This window comes from Dendropsophus ebraccatus, chromosome 12 (assembly GCF_027789765.1).
Source record: "Dendropsophus ebraccatus isolate aDenEbr1 chromosome 12, aDenEbr1.pat, whole genome shotgun sequence".
Classification (NCBI taxonomy): domain Eukaryota; kingdom Metazoa; phylum Chordata; class Amphibia; order Anura; family Hylidae; genus Dendropsophus; species Dendropsophus ebraccatus.
Genome location: NC_091465.1, coordinates 22,697,426 through 22,712,463, shown reverse-complemented (window position 1 = coordinate 22,712,463; position 15,038 = coordinate 22,697,426). Strand labels below are relative to the sequence as shown.

The 15,038-nt window shown below is 44.2% G+C and overlaps 1 protein-coding gene across 3 annotated transcripts in view; it reads right to left on the bottom strand.

The window, feature by feature from the left end:
• Positions 1 to 15,038, bottom strand: part of KAZN (kazrin, periplakin interacting protein) — a 153,368-nt gene that overhangs the window by 1,126 nt on the left and 137,204 nt on the right. For all 3 annotated transcript variants that reach the window (XM_069946534.1, XM_069946535.1, XM_069946536.1), the window contains 2 exons: positions 3,600 to 3,789; positions 1,845 to 1,975 (listed from right to left, as the gene is read on the bottom strand). In XM_069946534.1, coding sequence (XP_069802635.1) covers positions 1,845 to 1,975; positions 3,600 to 3,789 — 321 coding nt within the window. The remainder of the gene's footprint in view (positions 1 to 1,844; positions 1,976 to 3,599; positions 3,790 to 15,038) is intronic.

Genomic DNA, 15,038 nt, shown 5'->3' with positions numbered 1-15,038 from the left:
TATCGAACACCTACGATAATCTAAGGTGAAGAAGTAATGATAGAAATACTGTATACTATGTATAAAACATATAGGTTAAGATCTAATATCATTGGAACGTTTATGCTGCCTTAGTGGTGAACACGATGATTAACTGCAATTATATAAATTTTGGTCAGAAAAACTGATCTATAACTTTCATGTGTGTTTCCCTTCACAGAGTAACATGATAAATCCCTGCATTCTCTCAGGTGCCACTAGGGGGAGCACACTGCATAGTGATTTCTCCCCCCCCCCAGCGGTTTTTGAACCTATGCCCCTAGTGGTAGCATAGAGAATTACAGCCTGAAATGCATAAAGGGTTTTCACTACAACCACCTCTCCCTAAACCCAAGTGGGCCTCAGGTTACTACAATAAGCCTCACTTTACCTCGTAAGGTGGCTCAGAAAGTCCCTATGGCTGTGAACAATACAGCTCTAAGCAGTGCAGTGAAATAGTCTCTATACAGCACTGCATTACAGAGATGTACTCCTTCGGTAGCAGTGATTAGTAAGTCACCATCTGGTAAAACAAATCAACTTTTGACAGATTTTATACAATTGATCCTTGAAGGGGCTTCTTCACGTTGGACAATCCCTACTTGATAAAAATAAAATCCCATTTCAGGATGCTCAGCAATCAGCAGTAATCTGTAGGAAAAACCTAGCAGTATTTGCTCACTTTCCCTGCAGTGCCACCACAGGGGAAATGAAGCATTACACGGTGCCTATTCAAAGCAATGGGCTCTCTGTAGTGCAGGACAGGACGGGACCTCCAGAGCAAGAGACGCTCTTTATAATCAATTTTCACTCTGCACAAAAGAGATCGGAATCTTGAACATGGGGCAAACCCTCTAAAAATCTTGTTCTAATAGTGTATGTGGACTTCTAAAGCCCCTCCACAGGGCTACTCTCTTTTGCAATGTGGCACCTTATTCAGGAGAAACCCCTTTAAGAGCACCCCTTTTGATAACCCTTAAAGAAAAAGCCAGTCGATTTTGAAAATCCAGCAGCCGGCAAGGTGGAATTTAATAAGTACGCACTTACCTCTCCCTGTGCCCGCAGTGAGCGGCGGGACCAGCCTCGGGACCATCGGGGTGTACACTTGACTGACTGGGGCGGGGCGCTGCTCCAGTCACGGATTGGCTGAGCAGCCAGTCCATCAGCCGGGACAGGCACAACTCGGGGGAAAATGCCTTCTGGCGGGGGTCCTGAGGCCGGTACAACCGCTCACCGTGGGAATGGACAGGCAAGTTCGTACTCCTGATCAAATTACCCCCTGCCAGCTGCTGGATTATCAAAATTGCCTGACTCATCCTTTAAATCTACCACACCTAGATATATGCCAATTCTAAGATTCTCTCTATGTTGGTAACCCCATAATTTGCTATGATAAAGGGAAAGAATCCTATGTACCAAACTAACATCCTGACCATAGGTCAAATAATTGTAATTGTGGGAGTGGGATACCACCTGCCATTATAGAGAGTCTCTGTTATTTCCACTCAGGTTACATATTCACCTAACAAAACCGGCACCCAATGATTTCCTCACCATGTTCTTTTCTTCCTGTTCCTATAGAAGCGAATCAGCTGTATATATCCAGGCTCTGTAACCAGGAAACGGCACAGGCAGGAATCTGCAGCATTCCCTATAATGAAACACAACAGCCCCTCTGCCCCCTCACAGCGCTCCCATCTATTCAGCAAGGCATGCAGCGTACATACTGACAGCCGCGTAGAAAACCAGCAGAGGATGTGAATAATCATTCCCGAATGGAGAAGAAGGTAGAGAAAATAAAAGAGAGACCTACACTACCGTCTTACATTGCAGAGGGAATGCGTTCTGTGTCTCGGAGAGTTGATGTCGCTCGGTGTTGACGACCTGTCGCCCTCTGCGGCAGACGCGTCGGAGATTATTGATGGTTGTCTCGAGTGACAAGGGCTTACTCTGACAGCTAGAGGGAAAAGCAATACCGAGCCGTGAATGGGTAGGATTCAGGCATATCATTAAAAACACATTACATATAGAACAAGATGGAAGCTGTATACCAAGGCCTGACTATTTATACACCATGTAGACCAAATACTCAGACATTATAACAGTAAATAAATATTTTTCTGCACATGAACGTAGACTCTTGAGTAATTACTAATTAAATTTTCCAATTTTTTGGGATGCAAAATTACAATTTTTTCGCCACTCGATAATTTTAAATTTTATGCTGGGTGCCAGATGACTGATATTCCAGATAAATCAAGGACCTGTATGGTTTTGTGCCAATTTCGGTAAAGATATCACCGACAGATGATGACAATGGTGAAGACATTAAAAATCATTGTCCGACCCCTTTGTTCTGGGAGAGATAAGTTACAGCCAGAACTCCCCATACAGAACACAGAAACACTCAGCCGTGCTGAAAGTTCATGTATATGGGGAGGACAGTGGCCGGATGGGATAACTGACAGTTGAGCAAGCGTAACACACAGATTGTAACACACAACAACTACATGGGGAATAAGTCTCTCCGAAGATCTACTGCAAAGGTATCTCAGATACAGCCATACAGATACATGCTGTGTACCAATGAGGAGCAAAAACTCTGAAGGCCCTATTACACCAATTATCGTCTGTATTTGGCCGATAATCGATTGGTGTAATAACTAGTGTTAAAATGCAACAAACAGCCGACCTGTACGATGTCTGCTAAACCTAGTCTTTCAAAATGTTAAAAAAACAAAAAACAAAAAAAACAAACAAACCACAGTCTGCTGGCCGTCGCTATGTGTAATAGGAGCAGCAGCAAACGACTGCCACTATCTCCTATGGGCTGCCCTCCCGCTCTAAACCGCTCACTGCCGACGCTCACTTGCTCCTCCAGATTGGCCCATGAAATAGGGCCTTAAAGCGGTACCATCCACAGATGGGTGTATCTTGTTTGGCTGTCAACAATTGAAGGCCCTATAAAGGGTCTGACATTGGGTCTGGCCTAACAAGGCCCTATAAAGGGGATGTAAGACAGCCACACATACAGATTAGCTGTGTCAGTACAGTACCGGGAAGATTTTAAAAAGTTTCAGAGACTCCGGCATCAAAATGAATGATGATGCTGGGAGCTCTGAACTCTGCTCCTTATGCATGGAACGTGTGAACGTTATTGTCAGTCTCCTCTGGTGGTGGCTTATCTCTAAAATGGAACAAATGGATCAGGCATCAACATGCTTAATTCTCTTTTCCCCCAGCATCATCTGTTGAGGCTCCCATACACATTAATCATATGACACTAGAACCAATAGTAGCGCCCAGTATTTAAATAACACAGTCAGAATGTTATATAACAGATAAAAAATACAATTATAAAGTAACATTGCACAATTTAAGGTTTAAGCAAGAAACGGAGAGCAAATCTGCACCGGAGCGCTGCTCTGGGAACCTGGCAGCTTTTCCTCTAATAACATATGCATGTAATTAGGCAAAGCATACTTAACCAAATAGTTTATTCTCCGCAGGAATGTGGAGGCTGTGATTGATCGCCCCCGATAACTCCCTTGACTATGCAAGATCAATACTTGGAAACAAACCTTGCCGATCGGCAGTATGCTGCGGGTGCCCATGGTACAGCGTTTGCTGGCTTTGACGGATGGCTGCAGTAAGCGGAAGATCCGCGTGCATTACCCACTCCTGGTTTCCATTTAAGACGGTTTCACCCGGCATAGCCAGGGAATGTCGCTTCGGTACATCTTTATTCAGGGTCGCTAAAGACTGCTTGGCCTACAAACAAGGAGAGAAGACCTGATCATCACGTCCAAGCACTAAGAAATAAATGAAAAGAACACACACAAGGAAAAAAAATAAAATGAACAAATTAAGGAAGACGGCACATAAAGAAAGTTGTCCTGGTGGTCTAGGAGGAAAGTGGTGTTGAATGTAATTAAGTTGGTGAACAACCTAACCACAGTCTGTAGATCATGTTCATATCGATAGCGCTACTTACCTGACTAATGTAACGAAGACCCAACACTAAGCTATGATGGTGGACACTACCAATTCTATGGTCATGAATAAACTACCTGGCCGTCCCAGATGGTCCTCCATAGTAGTCACTTATTTCTTAGCCAAGGTTATGTGTTGAGTCTTAGAAATCTTAAAAAGGATGTTAAATCAGATGGGGACGCACGTAGGCTGATGGCTTTCATCTCACTAGTATAGGTTAATAACAATTTGATTAAAAGGTTACGTCCGAGATATGTACGAGGTGTGACATTGGGACAATAGCCAATATCTACAAAACATGGCATAAAAAAATGATGTAATAAAAAAGGGGGGAAATGTAATAATAGTTCAAACCCGGCTTGAACAACGTACAAACTTGTAGTCATACACTCATATAGGAGTATGCTAGATCCAACTCTAGTTTTCGATATAAATGTCACATTTTTAACCCCTGGCCCTGGGCTTTTCCTAAGTATAAGTGTTAAGCGGACTTGCCAAACCATTCAGGTTCGGTAACACTCTCAAAACCTAAATGTTTGGCATCTGACTCCCGGCGTCTGTAGAAGTTGGATGCCATCCTAGGCTGGATGTTTTACTGGCATCCTTAGGGTGGCATCCAACTTCCTTGAGATGGCAAGAGGTAAAGGAGAAGTCCGGCGGGGGAAACTGATTAGAAGTACTAACTTACCTCTCCCCATGCCTGCAGTGAGCAGCGGGATCGGGCTCCGGGATCTCTGGAGCTGACAAGTCACGACCCGGTTGATGGACTGGCCGCTCAGCCAGACAGTCCCACTGGGGTGGGACACTGCTTCAGTCACTGATTGGCTGAGTGGCCAGTCCATCAGCCGAGGCAGGCCTTTTCGGCAGAGTCATGACATCATCACAACTTTGCCTTCTGGCGGGGTTTCGCCATTCACCGTTGGCACGGGGAGAGATAAGTTAGTACTTGTAATCAATTTCCCCTATTCCCCAATTTCTCCTTTAATTGCTGAGCTTTTGGGTAACACTGCTGAACCAGAACAGTTTGGCAAGTCCGCTCAACACTATAATTGAATATTTCTGCCTCCGATTCCACAATTATGTCCACCACTCCAAACCCTAAAACATAAATATGTTCTCCATAAAGACAAACTCTGTAGGTCCAAGACCTTAATATTTGATTTCCTTTTCTAACACAGTTGTGTAGAGGTCAATGGGTGGACTTCCAGACATAAGACTGCTGGAGTGTTTCTCCTATTTAGGGCTCTCAGTATGACATGTGTGACCCTGTCCCCGCCATCACTTAAAGTTGTACCAGAGTCAGTCTGCATCTACAATCCAGCATGCATTACAATACAGGACATTGGGCTTGGTAACTGGCAGACGAAACATCAGATAGCCATAACCAAACAAAGTTAGTAGGATACACCATAAATTCTCAATTCCAAGTATCTGTGTACCTGGTGGATTAAATCTGCAATTAATGGAATCTTGAAACCACAAAGCATAGCTGCAATGATGCATTGGTGCCACTAGAAGGTGAACTCATATAGTACATGGCCCTGATCCTATGTTTTTGGTTTACTAAGAATTTGGGGAATTCCTCATTACTTTCCAGCTGTCCTACACGCACCACACGAAGTCCCACAGGCTCTCTGCATTCCCAGCTGCCAAACGAGAAGTTTTATGGTTGCTTTCTCAATCCTCCAGAAGGTCACAAAAGACTTCATTCCATTTCAGTTTCCACAAACTTGGATATATTTGACACCGAGTGAAAAATATAATACACCAAGGATACAGTTCAACTAATAAAAGCTTCAAGTATATCCAGGAAACGGAGCATTCATCATCCAAATAAAAAGAGGGTAAATGCTACGGCAGGCGATTTATGGTTTGTATCTTAAGACGTTCATCCTCTGTTGATCACAGGTTATTTGCAGCCTGTTCAGAAATAACCACCCAGATTGATGAGAAAATAAAATGTTCTGATAGAGAAGTTCCCCCTCCCCCCCAAAAAATGCTGAAGATCTTACAAAGTTGAGACGGGAAGAAAAACCATGATGGATGGAAAGTCAGACAAGAAGAAAAGAAGGGTGGAGACAGAAGAAGGCAGGAAAGACCAATAGATAGAAAGAAGGAAAGAAAGAATGATGGATGGGGAGGTCCAGCATAGGGAGGGAAGGAAGGTCATTTCCAGGAGAAAAGGGAAGAATGATGGATGGAGGTTTTTACTTGAAGAGGGAGGGAGAGAGGAAGGAAGGGAAGGTAGAAGGAACCTGGGAATGGACAGAAAGGAAGTGGAAGGAAGGTTCCCCAAGGTGGAAGGACTCATGGTTCCTCATGGAGGGAAGAGAAGAGTTTTAGCGGAGGAAGATAAAAACAGAGGCTGGGGGGTTCCAACTGAGGAAGGAAACAAAGAATGAAGGAGGAATATTTCCAGCATAAGGAGGCTGAGAGGGAAGGAAGTTAGTTTCCAGCAGAGAAGGAAAGTAAAGAATGATGGATAGAGGTTCACAACAAAGAAAAAAAATGGAGAAAGGTTCCCTAATGAAGAGGAAAAGAACAATTAGAGGTTGAGCCAAGGAGGGAGATTGGAAGAGAGGACAGAAAGAAAGGAAGCAACCTGGGAAGAGAATAAGGGAAGGAAGGATAGAAAGGAAGGAACTTGGGAAGATAAGGATAGAAAGGAAGGAACAAACCCGGGAAGAGAAGGACAAAGGATGGAATGAACCTGGGAATAGAATAAAGGAAAGAAGCAGTGGCTGAACTACCGTTGTAGCAGCTGCAACAGGGCCCCGCCACATCAATACCTCTAGCAACTGACAGCAAAGCAGACCTCCCAGGTGCTGCAGTTGTTTAGGGTCCGATCAGTGGTGGGGGTGTCCCGGGGATTCCAGGGCAGTGCAGGGTTGGTGACCACCGGGGCTGGTACTTCCAGCATAGGAAGCGTCGCTAGCATGCGCTCCCTGCGCCGGAAGTTCCGGCCGCCAGCGCACACTGAATTCCCTAGACCGTACCGCCCCATCCTATTCCCGGGCAGAGCAGGTACCAGGGAGCTCAGTGTGCCCCGATGGCCGGTTCAAGCCCCAGCAGTCACCGAGCCTGTGCTGCCTGGGAATACGAGCAAGACACCCAGGGAGCTAAGAGGACAGGAGATATGGGACCCGCTACATGGGGGCACAAAGGGGCCAACACAGATGTGCAGTTTGTAGAGAGATGGGGATGGCGCCAGAATGAGGAGCCTAATATGTTGTCTGGCAGATTCTGTGGATTCGTGGCTCAGAAAAGTTCTTATGATGGCCCAGGATAGATGGAGAGGATAATGAAAAGGAAACAACTCAGAGAAGATGTTCCCTGGAAGTCACTTAATATAACTGCACTGTAATTATATGGATCACAGAACCTGTGTAGAGCTGGGTGTATTTATGGAATAGTGGTTGGTTGAGGGGGGCCCAATCAAAAGTTTGCTATGGGGTCCAGCCATTTCTAGTTATGCCCCTGGAAGGAAGGAACCTGGGAAGAGAAGAAAGGAGGGATGGAAAAAGAAACCTGGGAAGAGAATAATGGAAGGAAGGATGGATAGAAAGAAAAGAAGGAACCTGGGAAGGGAAGGACGGAAGGAAGGAAGGAAGGAAGAAAGGAAGGAAGGACGGATAGATAGGAAGGAAGGAAGGAAGGAAGGTAAGGTTGGATAGAAAGAAAGGTTGGATAGAAAGGAAGGAAGGAAGGAAGGAAGGATGGATGGATGGGAAAGAACCTGGGAAGAGAATAAAGGAAAGGACAGATAGAAAGAAATTAAAAAACCTGGGAAGAGAAGGATAGAAAGAAAGGAAGGAACCTGGGAAGGAAGGGGGGGGGGGGGATAGGAAAGGAAGGGTTCCCAACTGTGAAGAAAATAAAGATGCGGGGTCTCAGCTAGGACATGAATGGATAGCGTTTTGTGGTTTTCTGGGGGATTAGTGGTCCTCATAACCCTGCATGATCTGTGTTTGTGGGGCTGTCTACACAAACAGAAACCTCATCAGGGCAGGTCTGGAGTTCCTATATGCTGCATTTTCTCAGCTTTTATCTGACAGAAACCACAAATAATGCAATATGTCCAAAAAAAAAAAAAAATACAGAACTATCACTTTAGTGGAAGCAGCTGTTTCTCTGTGGGAACGCGGCAGCATTTCATTACACCAGTCACTGCTTCCAAAGTGCAAATTAGAACAGACCAACGGGGACAATTTTATTTGAGCAAAGTGTTTTAAAAAAAAAAAATAAAAAAAAATGGAGCAACGTTTCGTTCCCACCGGGATATTTATCAAGACATTTTCTATGGGGATCTTATTCAGACAAAATATTTACGCGGTCTCATTTGTCTTGACATAATGTTTACAGCTTATTTACAATCAGAAGGCTCGGTGTGCCGGTAGGCTCGGTAATTGCCCCCAGTGGGGCTGTAAGACTCTGATCTGCCCATTATCCTGCACATTTCGGTGAAATATTTGTGTCATTTGTGTTTTCTTTGCTCATCATGTCTTAAGAACAAGTGACAGGTTCAGTCCAGCACTTGTCTAACCAGTCTTCACAGTCACTTAGAAAAGAAGGGACCAGATGGCCAGGTATGACAGTGTATTACTGATCCTGACAATGTTTGTCAAACACAAGGCTTCAATAATCAGGGCTCTGCTCTAAAGTTGTCTGTGTACGGTAGATGTAGTCACACTGTAGGCTTAGAAGCAGCTCGGTACATGAATGAGATGGCACCAATATAGCTGACATATTTAGGGCACATGCACAAACCTGTATTTTCGGTCAATGTTATAGACATTTGTCCAAAACAGAAGCAAACATGAATATATTAATGTCCTCTTTATCAATTAGAGAAATATAGCTGCTTTCTTCTAGAAACAGCACCACGCTTGTCCACAGGTGAAGTGTGAAATTGCTGTTCAACCCAACTTACTTCAATAGAGCAGAGTTGCAAGCTTACAGAGAAACTGTCACTAGTTCTATGTTGCCTTAAATGAGGGTAGCATAAACTAGTGACAGAAATGCTTAACAGATCGGTGTATTACTTACATCATTCGGTTCCGCTGTTCTCCTGATATGCAGGAGAATTGGCTTTAGGCCGCGCCAATAACTCCGCCCTGGCTTCTAATTGACACATCTATCTATAGTGTGTACAGGCAAACAACTGTCAGTGTTTTGATGCTCATCTACACTCACCGGCCACTTTATTAGGTACACCTGTCCAACTGCACGTTACCACTTAATTTCTAATCAGCCAATCACATGGCGGCAACTCAGTGCATTTAGGCATGTAGACATGGTTAAGACAATCTCCTGCAGTTCAAACCGAGCATCAGTATGGGGAAGAAAGGTGATTTGAGTGCCTTTGAACGTGGCATGGTTGTTGGTGCCAGAAGGGCTGGTCTGAGTATTTCAGAAACTGCTGATCTACTGGGATTTTCACGCACAACCATCTCTAGGATTTACAGAGAATGGTCCGAAAAAGAAAAAACATCCAGTGAGCGGCAGTTCTGTGGGCGGAAATGCCTTGTTGATGCCAGAGGTCTGAGGAGAATGGGTAGACTGGTTCGAGCTGATAGAAAGGCAACAGTGACTCAAATAGCCAACCGTTACAACCAAGGTAGGCAGAAGAGCATCTCTGAACGCACAGTACGTCGAACTTTGAGGCAGATGGGCTACAGCAGCAGAAGACCACACCGGGTGCCACTCCTTTCAGCTAAGAACAGGAAACTGAGGCTACAATTTGCACAAGTTCATCGAAATTGGACAGTAGAAGATTGGAAAAACGTTGCCTGGTCTGATGAGTCTCGATTTCTGCTGCAACATTCGGATGGTAGGGTCAGAATTTGGCGTCAACAACATGAAAGCGTGGATCCATCCTGCCTTGTATCAACGCTTCAGGCTGGTGGTGGTGGTGTCATGGTGTGGGGAATATTTTCTTGGTACTCTTTGGGCCCCTTGGTACCAATTGAGCATCGTTGCAACGCCACAGCCTACCTGAGTATTGTTGCTGACCATGTCCATCCCTTTATGACCACAATGTACCCAACATCTGATGGCTACTTTCAGCAGGATAATGCGCCATGTGATAAAGCTAGAATCATCTCAGACTGGTTTCTTGAACATGACAATGAGTTCACTGTACTCCAATGGCCTCCACAGTCACCAGATCTCAATCCAATAGAGCATCTTTGGGATGTGGTGGAACGGGAGATTCGCATCATGGATGTGCAGCCGACAAATCTGCGGCAACTGTGTGATGCCATCATGTCACTATGGACCAAAATCTCTGAGGAATGCTTCCAGCACCTTGTTGTATCTATGCCACGAAGAATTGAGGCACTTCTGAAGGCAAAAGGGGGTCCAACCCGTTACTAGCATGGTGTACCTAATAAAGTGGCCGGTGAGTGTATATCTAGGACTACTTAGCACGTGCACATAATGGAAAAGGCTAGCTATTCAGGAGGATTTCTCCAAATCAGCTGCACAGAACAAAGTAAGTGATCTCAGGTAATACCCCGCCAACATACACACACCTCTACATATATCCCGATACATCTAAGATGTCCGTGAACCCTCACTATGCCAGCTCCCAGCAGTAGTGGATTTCAGCTACAATTGTGACTTTTAGTAGGGTGTGCACCCTTTAAAGGAGAAGCCCGGCAAAAATTTTTTTAATTAAAGTATTGTATTGCCCCCGAAAAGTTATACAAATCACCAATATACACCTATTACAGGAAATGGTGTTTTTTTTTCCCCGCACTTACTACTGCATCAAGGCTTCACTTCCTGGATAACATGGGGATGTCACTTCCTGGATAACATGGGGATGTCACTTCCTGGATAACATGGGGATGTCACTTCCTGGATAACATGGGGATGCCACGCCCCGACTCCCAGAGCTGTGCGGGCTGTGGCTGCTGGAGAGGATGATGGCAGAAGGACACAGAGACACAGGGCACTGGAGGGACCCTGAGCATCCCTCTGCCATCATCCTCTCCAGCAGCCACAGCCCACACAGCTCTGGGAGTCGGGGCGTGACATCACTATTTTATCCAGGAAGTGACATCACCACGTTATCCAGGAAGTGACATCACCATTTTATCCAGGAAGTGACATCCCCATGTTATGCAGGAAGTGACATCCCCATGTTATCCAGGAAGTGACATCACCATGTTATCCAGGAAGTGACATCACCATGTTATCCAGTAAGTGACATCACCATGTTATTCAGAAAGTGACATCACCATTTTATCCAGGAAGTGAAGCCTTGATGCAGTAGTAAGTGCAGGGAAAAAAATCACTTTATAAGCATCTCCTGTAATAAGTGTATATTGGTGATTTGTATAACTTTTAGGGGGCAATACAATACTTTAATAAAAATTTTCGCCGGACTTCTCCTTTAAGCTTATAACCATTTCTAAAATTTGGGTTGAGACCTGTCTTCAATACCTCAACGTCTTCCATCCAAGCAGGCAGGCGTAAAATTTTTATGCATTTGTCCCTAGACACAATCTATTTATCACTTTACTATGGGCTATCATTACCCCCAATGGTACGTGCTTAATAATGGCTTGAGGCAGCTACACTGTTCAGTCACTCAGCGGACACTGCCATTCAGCCTCAAACATTGCCAAAGGTTAACACAACCTACACACATCCATCCCGCCACATCTCTCTGGCTCATAAATGAATATATGAGTGTGTAAGGGCCCTATTCCATGGGACGATTATCATTAAGTCGTTTGAATCAAAACGATAATCATTCAGTGGAATAGCAGGTAATGATTAATGACCAAACGAGAAATCGTTGATCGTTTGATAAGACCTGGACCTATTTTTATCGTTGCTCGTTCACAAATTATTCGCATTGAATAAGACGTTGTTTGGTCGTTCGCAGTAGTGACGAACGCAATAGCGACGATAAGACGACCGCAAGAACGATCATAAGTAACGATTATCGTTCCATGTAAATAGGTGAACGATTTCAGGTCTTTCGCAATAGTGGTCGTTTGTATCATTTATCGTTAACGATTATGTGAGCGATAATCGTCCCGTGGAATAGGGGCCTAAGGGTCCATTTACGCAGAAAGATTATCTGACAGATTATCTGCCAAAGATTTGAAGCCAAAGCCAGGAATGGATTTGAAAAGAGGAGAAATCTTATGACCTTGATCTCTGTTTATAGTCTGTTTCTGGCTTTGGCTTCAAATCTTTTGAAGATAATCTGTCAGATAATCTTTCTGTGTAAATGGACCCCAAGGGCCATATTACATGCACAGACTATGACCGGGTGGGGTGGTGGGACAACAATCAGCAGAAATGTGCTTATTACACCAAACCATTATCGTCTGGAGTGGTCGGTAATTAGCCAAGTACAGTCGATAATTGTTTGGTGTAATAGGCCTCTAAAGGCTCTATTACATGGAACGATTATCGGCCGTATGTCGCCCTGTGTAATAGGGGCTTTAGAAAGATGGATGAATAGATATGAGTTATCCATCCGTTTATGTGACTCGTACATATCTTTCTTTTCGTTGTACGTGTCATGCATCAAACCACACATAAATGCAGGTTCCGCCAGGCATACTAGTATCCCTCCGGCCTGGACTTGGATGTGTTAGCCATCTGCGGTTCAGGCGATCTCTGTAGTCTCATTAATGCAGATTGTTTATTGATAATGTTTGACCACAAATTAAGCAGATTACAGGAGGAGTCAATCCCGCTTGTGTTCCTCTTAATAACAAGATTAAGCTTAAGACTCTATTTAGGATTAATTGACTTAAGCCGCAGGAAGATCTGTAGCGGCCCCGGGCCTGTCACCGCCGCTAGGATGTTGTAAAGGGCCAGGTGCAGAGAAATAGCTCCTTGAGACAACTATCCGACATTGCCGTCTTCTAGGGGCAGGGATGGGGAACCTTTGGCTCTCCAGCTGTTGCAAAACTACAATTCCCATCATGCCTTGACAGCCAAAGCTAAAGCTTTGGCTGTCCAGGCATGATGGAAATTGTAGTTTTGCAACAGCTGGAGGGCCAAAGGTTCCCTATCCCTGTTCTCGGGGATGGCCATGATGGAACTGAAGGCCTTTCACAAGATATATGATAAAGGTGTAAAGATCCATCCACTATCATCTATGGGACTGCCAGCAACAGTGGAGTGTGATTGCCATCAGTCCCATAGAGGTGTATGGAGTGTATACTGCGTGCAGTATTAATATGTACTCCACCTCGAGTACTAGACCACAGGTCACTCTACACCTGTATGTTGGCAGATACAGAGCCACAGGTTATAGATCCCCGTTCTGGGCTTTATTCTCCTCCTCGCCATGATCTTTCCCTGGCTCTCCTCCTCCTCTCCGCTGCTATCCAATATGACCGCTAAATGACAAATCACATAAAATAATAATCCGACTTAAGACTCCACATAAACTCAACAACCACTTTGTACACTCGTTCAATAAAACCTTAAAACACATTACACATCCCCCAGAGCCTTGCGCGCCTCCGCTTCTATCAGACGCTGCTGTGATATTTCACAGGCGACAATTTTAACCCCCTATTCAATCATGTCAGCATCATAGGCGACTCTCAGTACTACATCAAGAGGACGCTACATGCCAATCCTTCGGCGTCCCCATGGAATTCTGCAGTTTCGGGATGGTCGAAAAAAAACAAAAAAAAACCCAAACTAGGTCAGTTTAACATAAAACAGTTAATCTAGCCTCTCAGACAATCTGGATTCATTTAACGTCGGTGTGGGCGGCAAGGGAGTTTTTGATGTTTAAAGCCGTCGTAGATGTAGCTTTCAAAGCCGTGAAGGATAATAGCCGTCTGGTGAAGATATTGATTCTGGCCACAAGAGGGAGCATCAATCTTGGAGATACGGCATGCATAATGGATGAGGGTGTCTGGGTGTCAGACGGCACATAAGCAACTTACGGAAAAATGTAACAAAAAAAAAAAAAAAAATACAAAAAACCCCACAAAAAACAACTCTGGACTGAAAATATAATGCAACACAATGGTAAACAGCACTGGGAGATGGCTCTGGCTGGAGAGGTCTCATAGGTTTACCGCAAACTACTACTCTGGAATATATAGAAGCAGTTTGTCATGCATCACATCCTTACCATCACTAAACCATACACAAAACTACTATATATATATCTAGTCCAATAAGAATTATCGAATACAATTCCTTTTAACTCTTAGCAGTCCAAACAGAAACTTACATTTTTCTTTTGTAAATGCAGTTTAATTTGATTTACAACACAGAAGGATTTTTCAGTATGAACAGTACAGAAAGATTCTAAGGGACGTCAGTCAGAGGTGTATGCATAGAGGCCAGGTATCATGTCTAGTCATTGCACGTCCAAGTGCTTTCCAACATGGGTTCACATTGAGGCTTGTCCACATATACAACAGACACTTATGTGTTGTCGCGCTGCTCCATCAGGCAGGATATCAGCCCTTTGGTACTACCTGGAGGAATGTAGCATGCATGTTGTATTCCTTCAGGCAGGACCAAGGGCTTTGTATGCTGGACACACGTAAGAAAATGGATTTCTAACAACTAAGGGATCAGAGGTACCAAATCTCCTTTGGTTTCACAAAGTCATACACATTAGAAAATTGCTTCTATTTAAAAAAAAATCTCTAATCTTCCAGTACTTATCAGCTGCTGTATGCCCAACAGGAAGTGATGTGTTCTCTCCAGTCTGACACAGGGCTCTCTGCTGCCAACTCTGTCCATGTCAGGAACTGTCCAGAGCAGAAACAAATCTCCAAAGAAAACCTCTCCTGCTCTGGACAGTTCCTGACATCGATAGAGGTGTCAAACTGGAAAAAAACACACCACTTTCTGTGGGACATACAGCAGCTGATAAGTACTGGAAGGCTTGAGATTTTTTTTCAATTAACAAATCTATATAACTGTCTGAATAATGTTGATTAAAAAAAATAATTCTCCCCTTTAAGTATAGCAGTTGCATTTAGTGTGATATTTTATAGGCCTGGCATCTATGCATATAC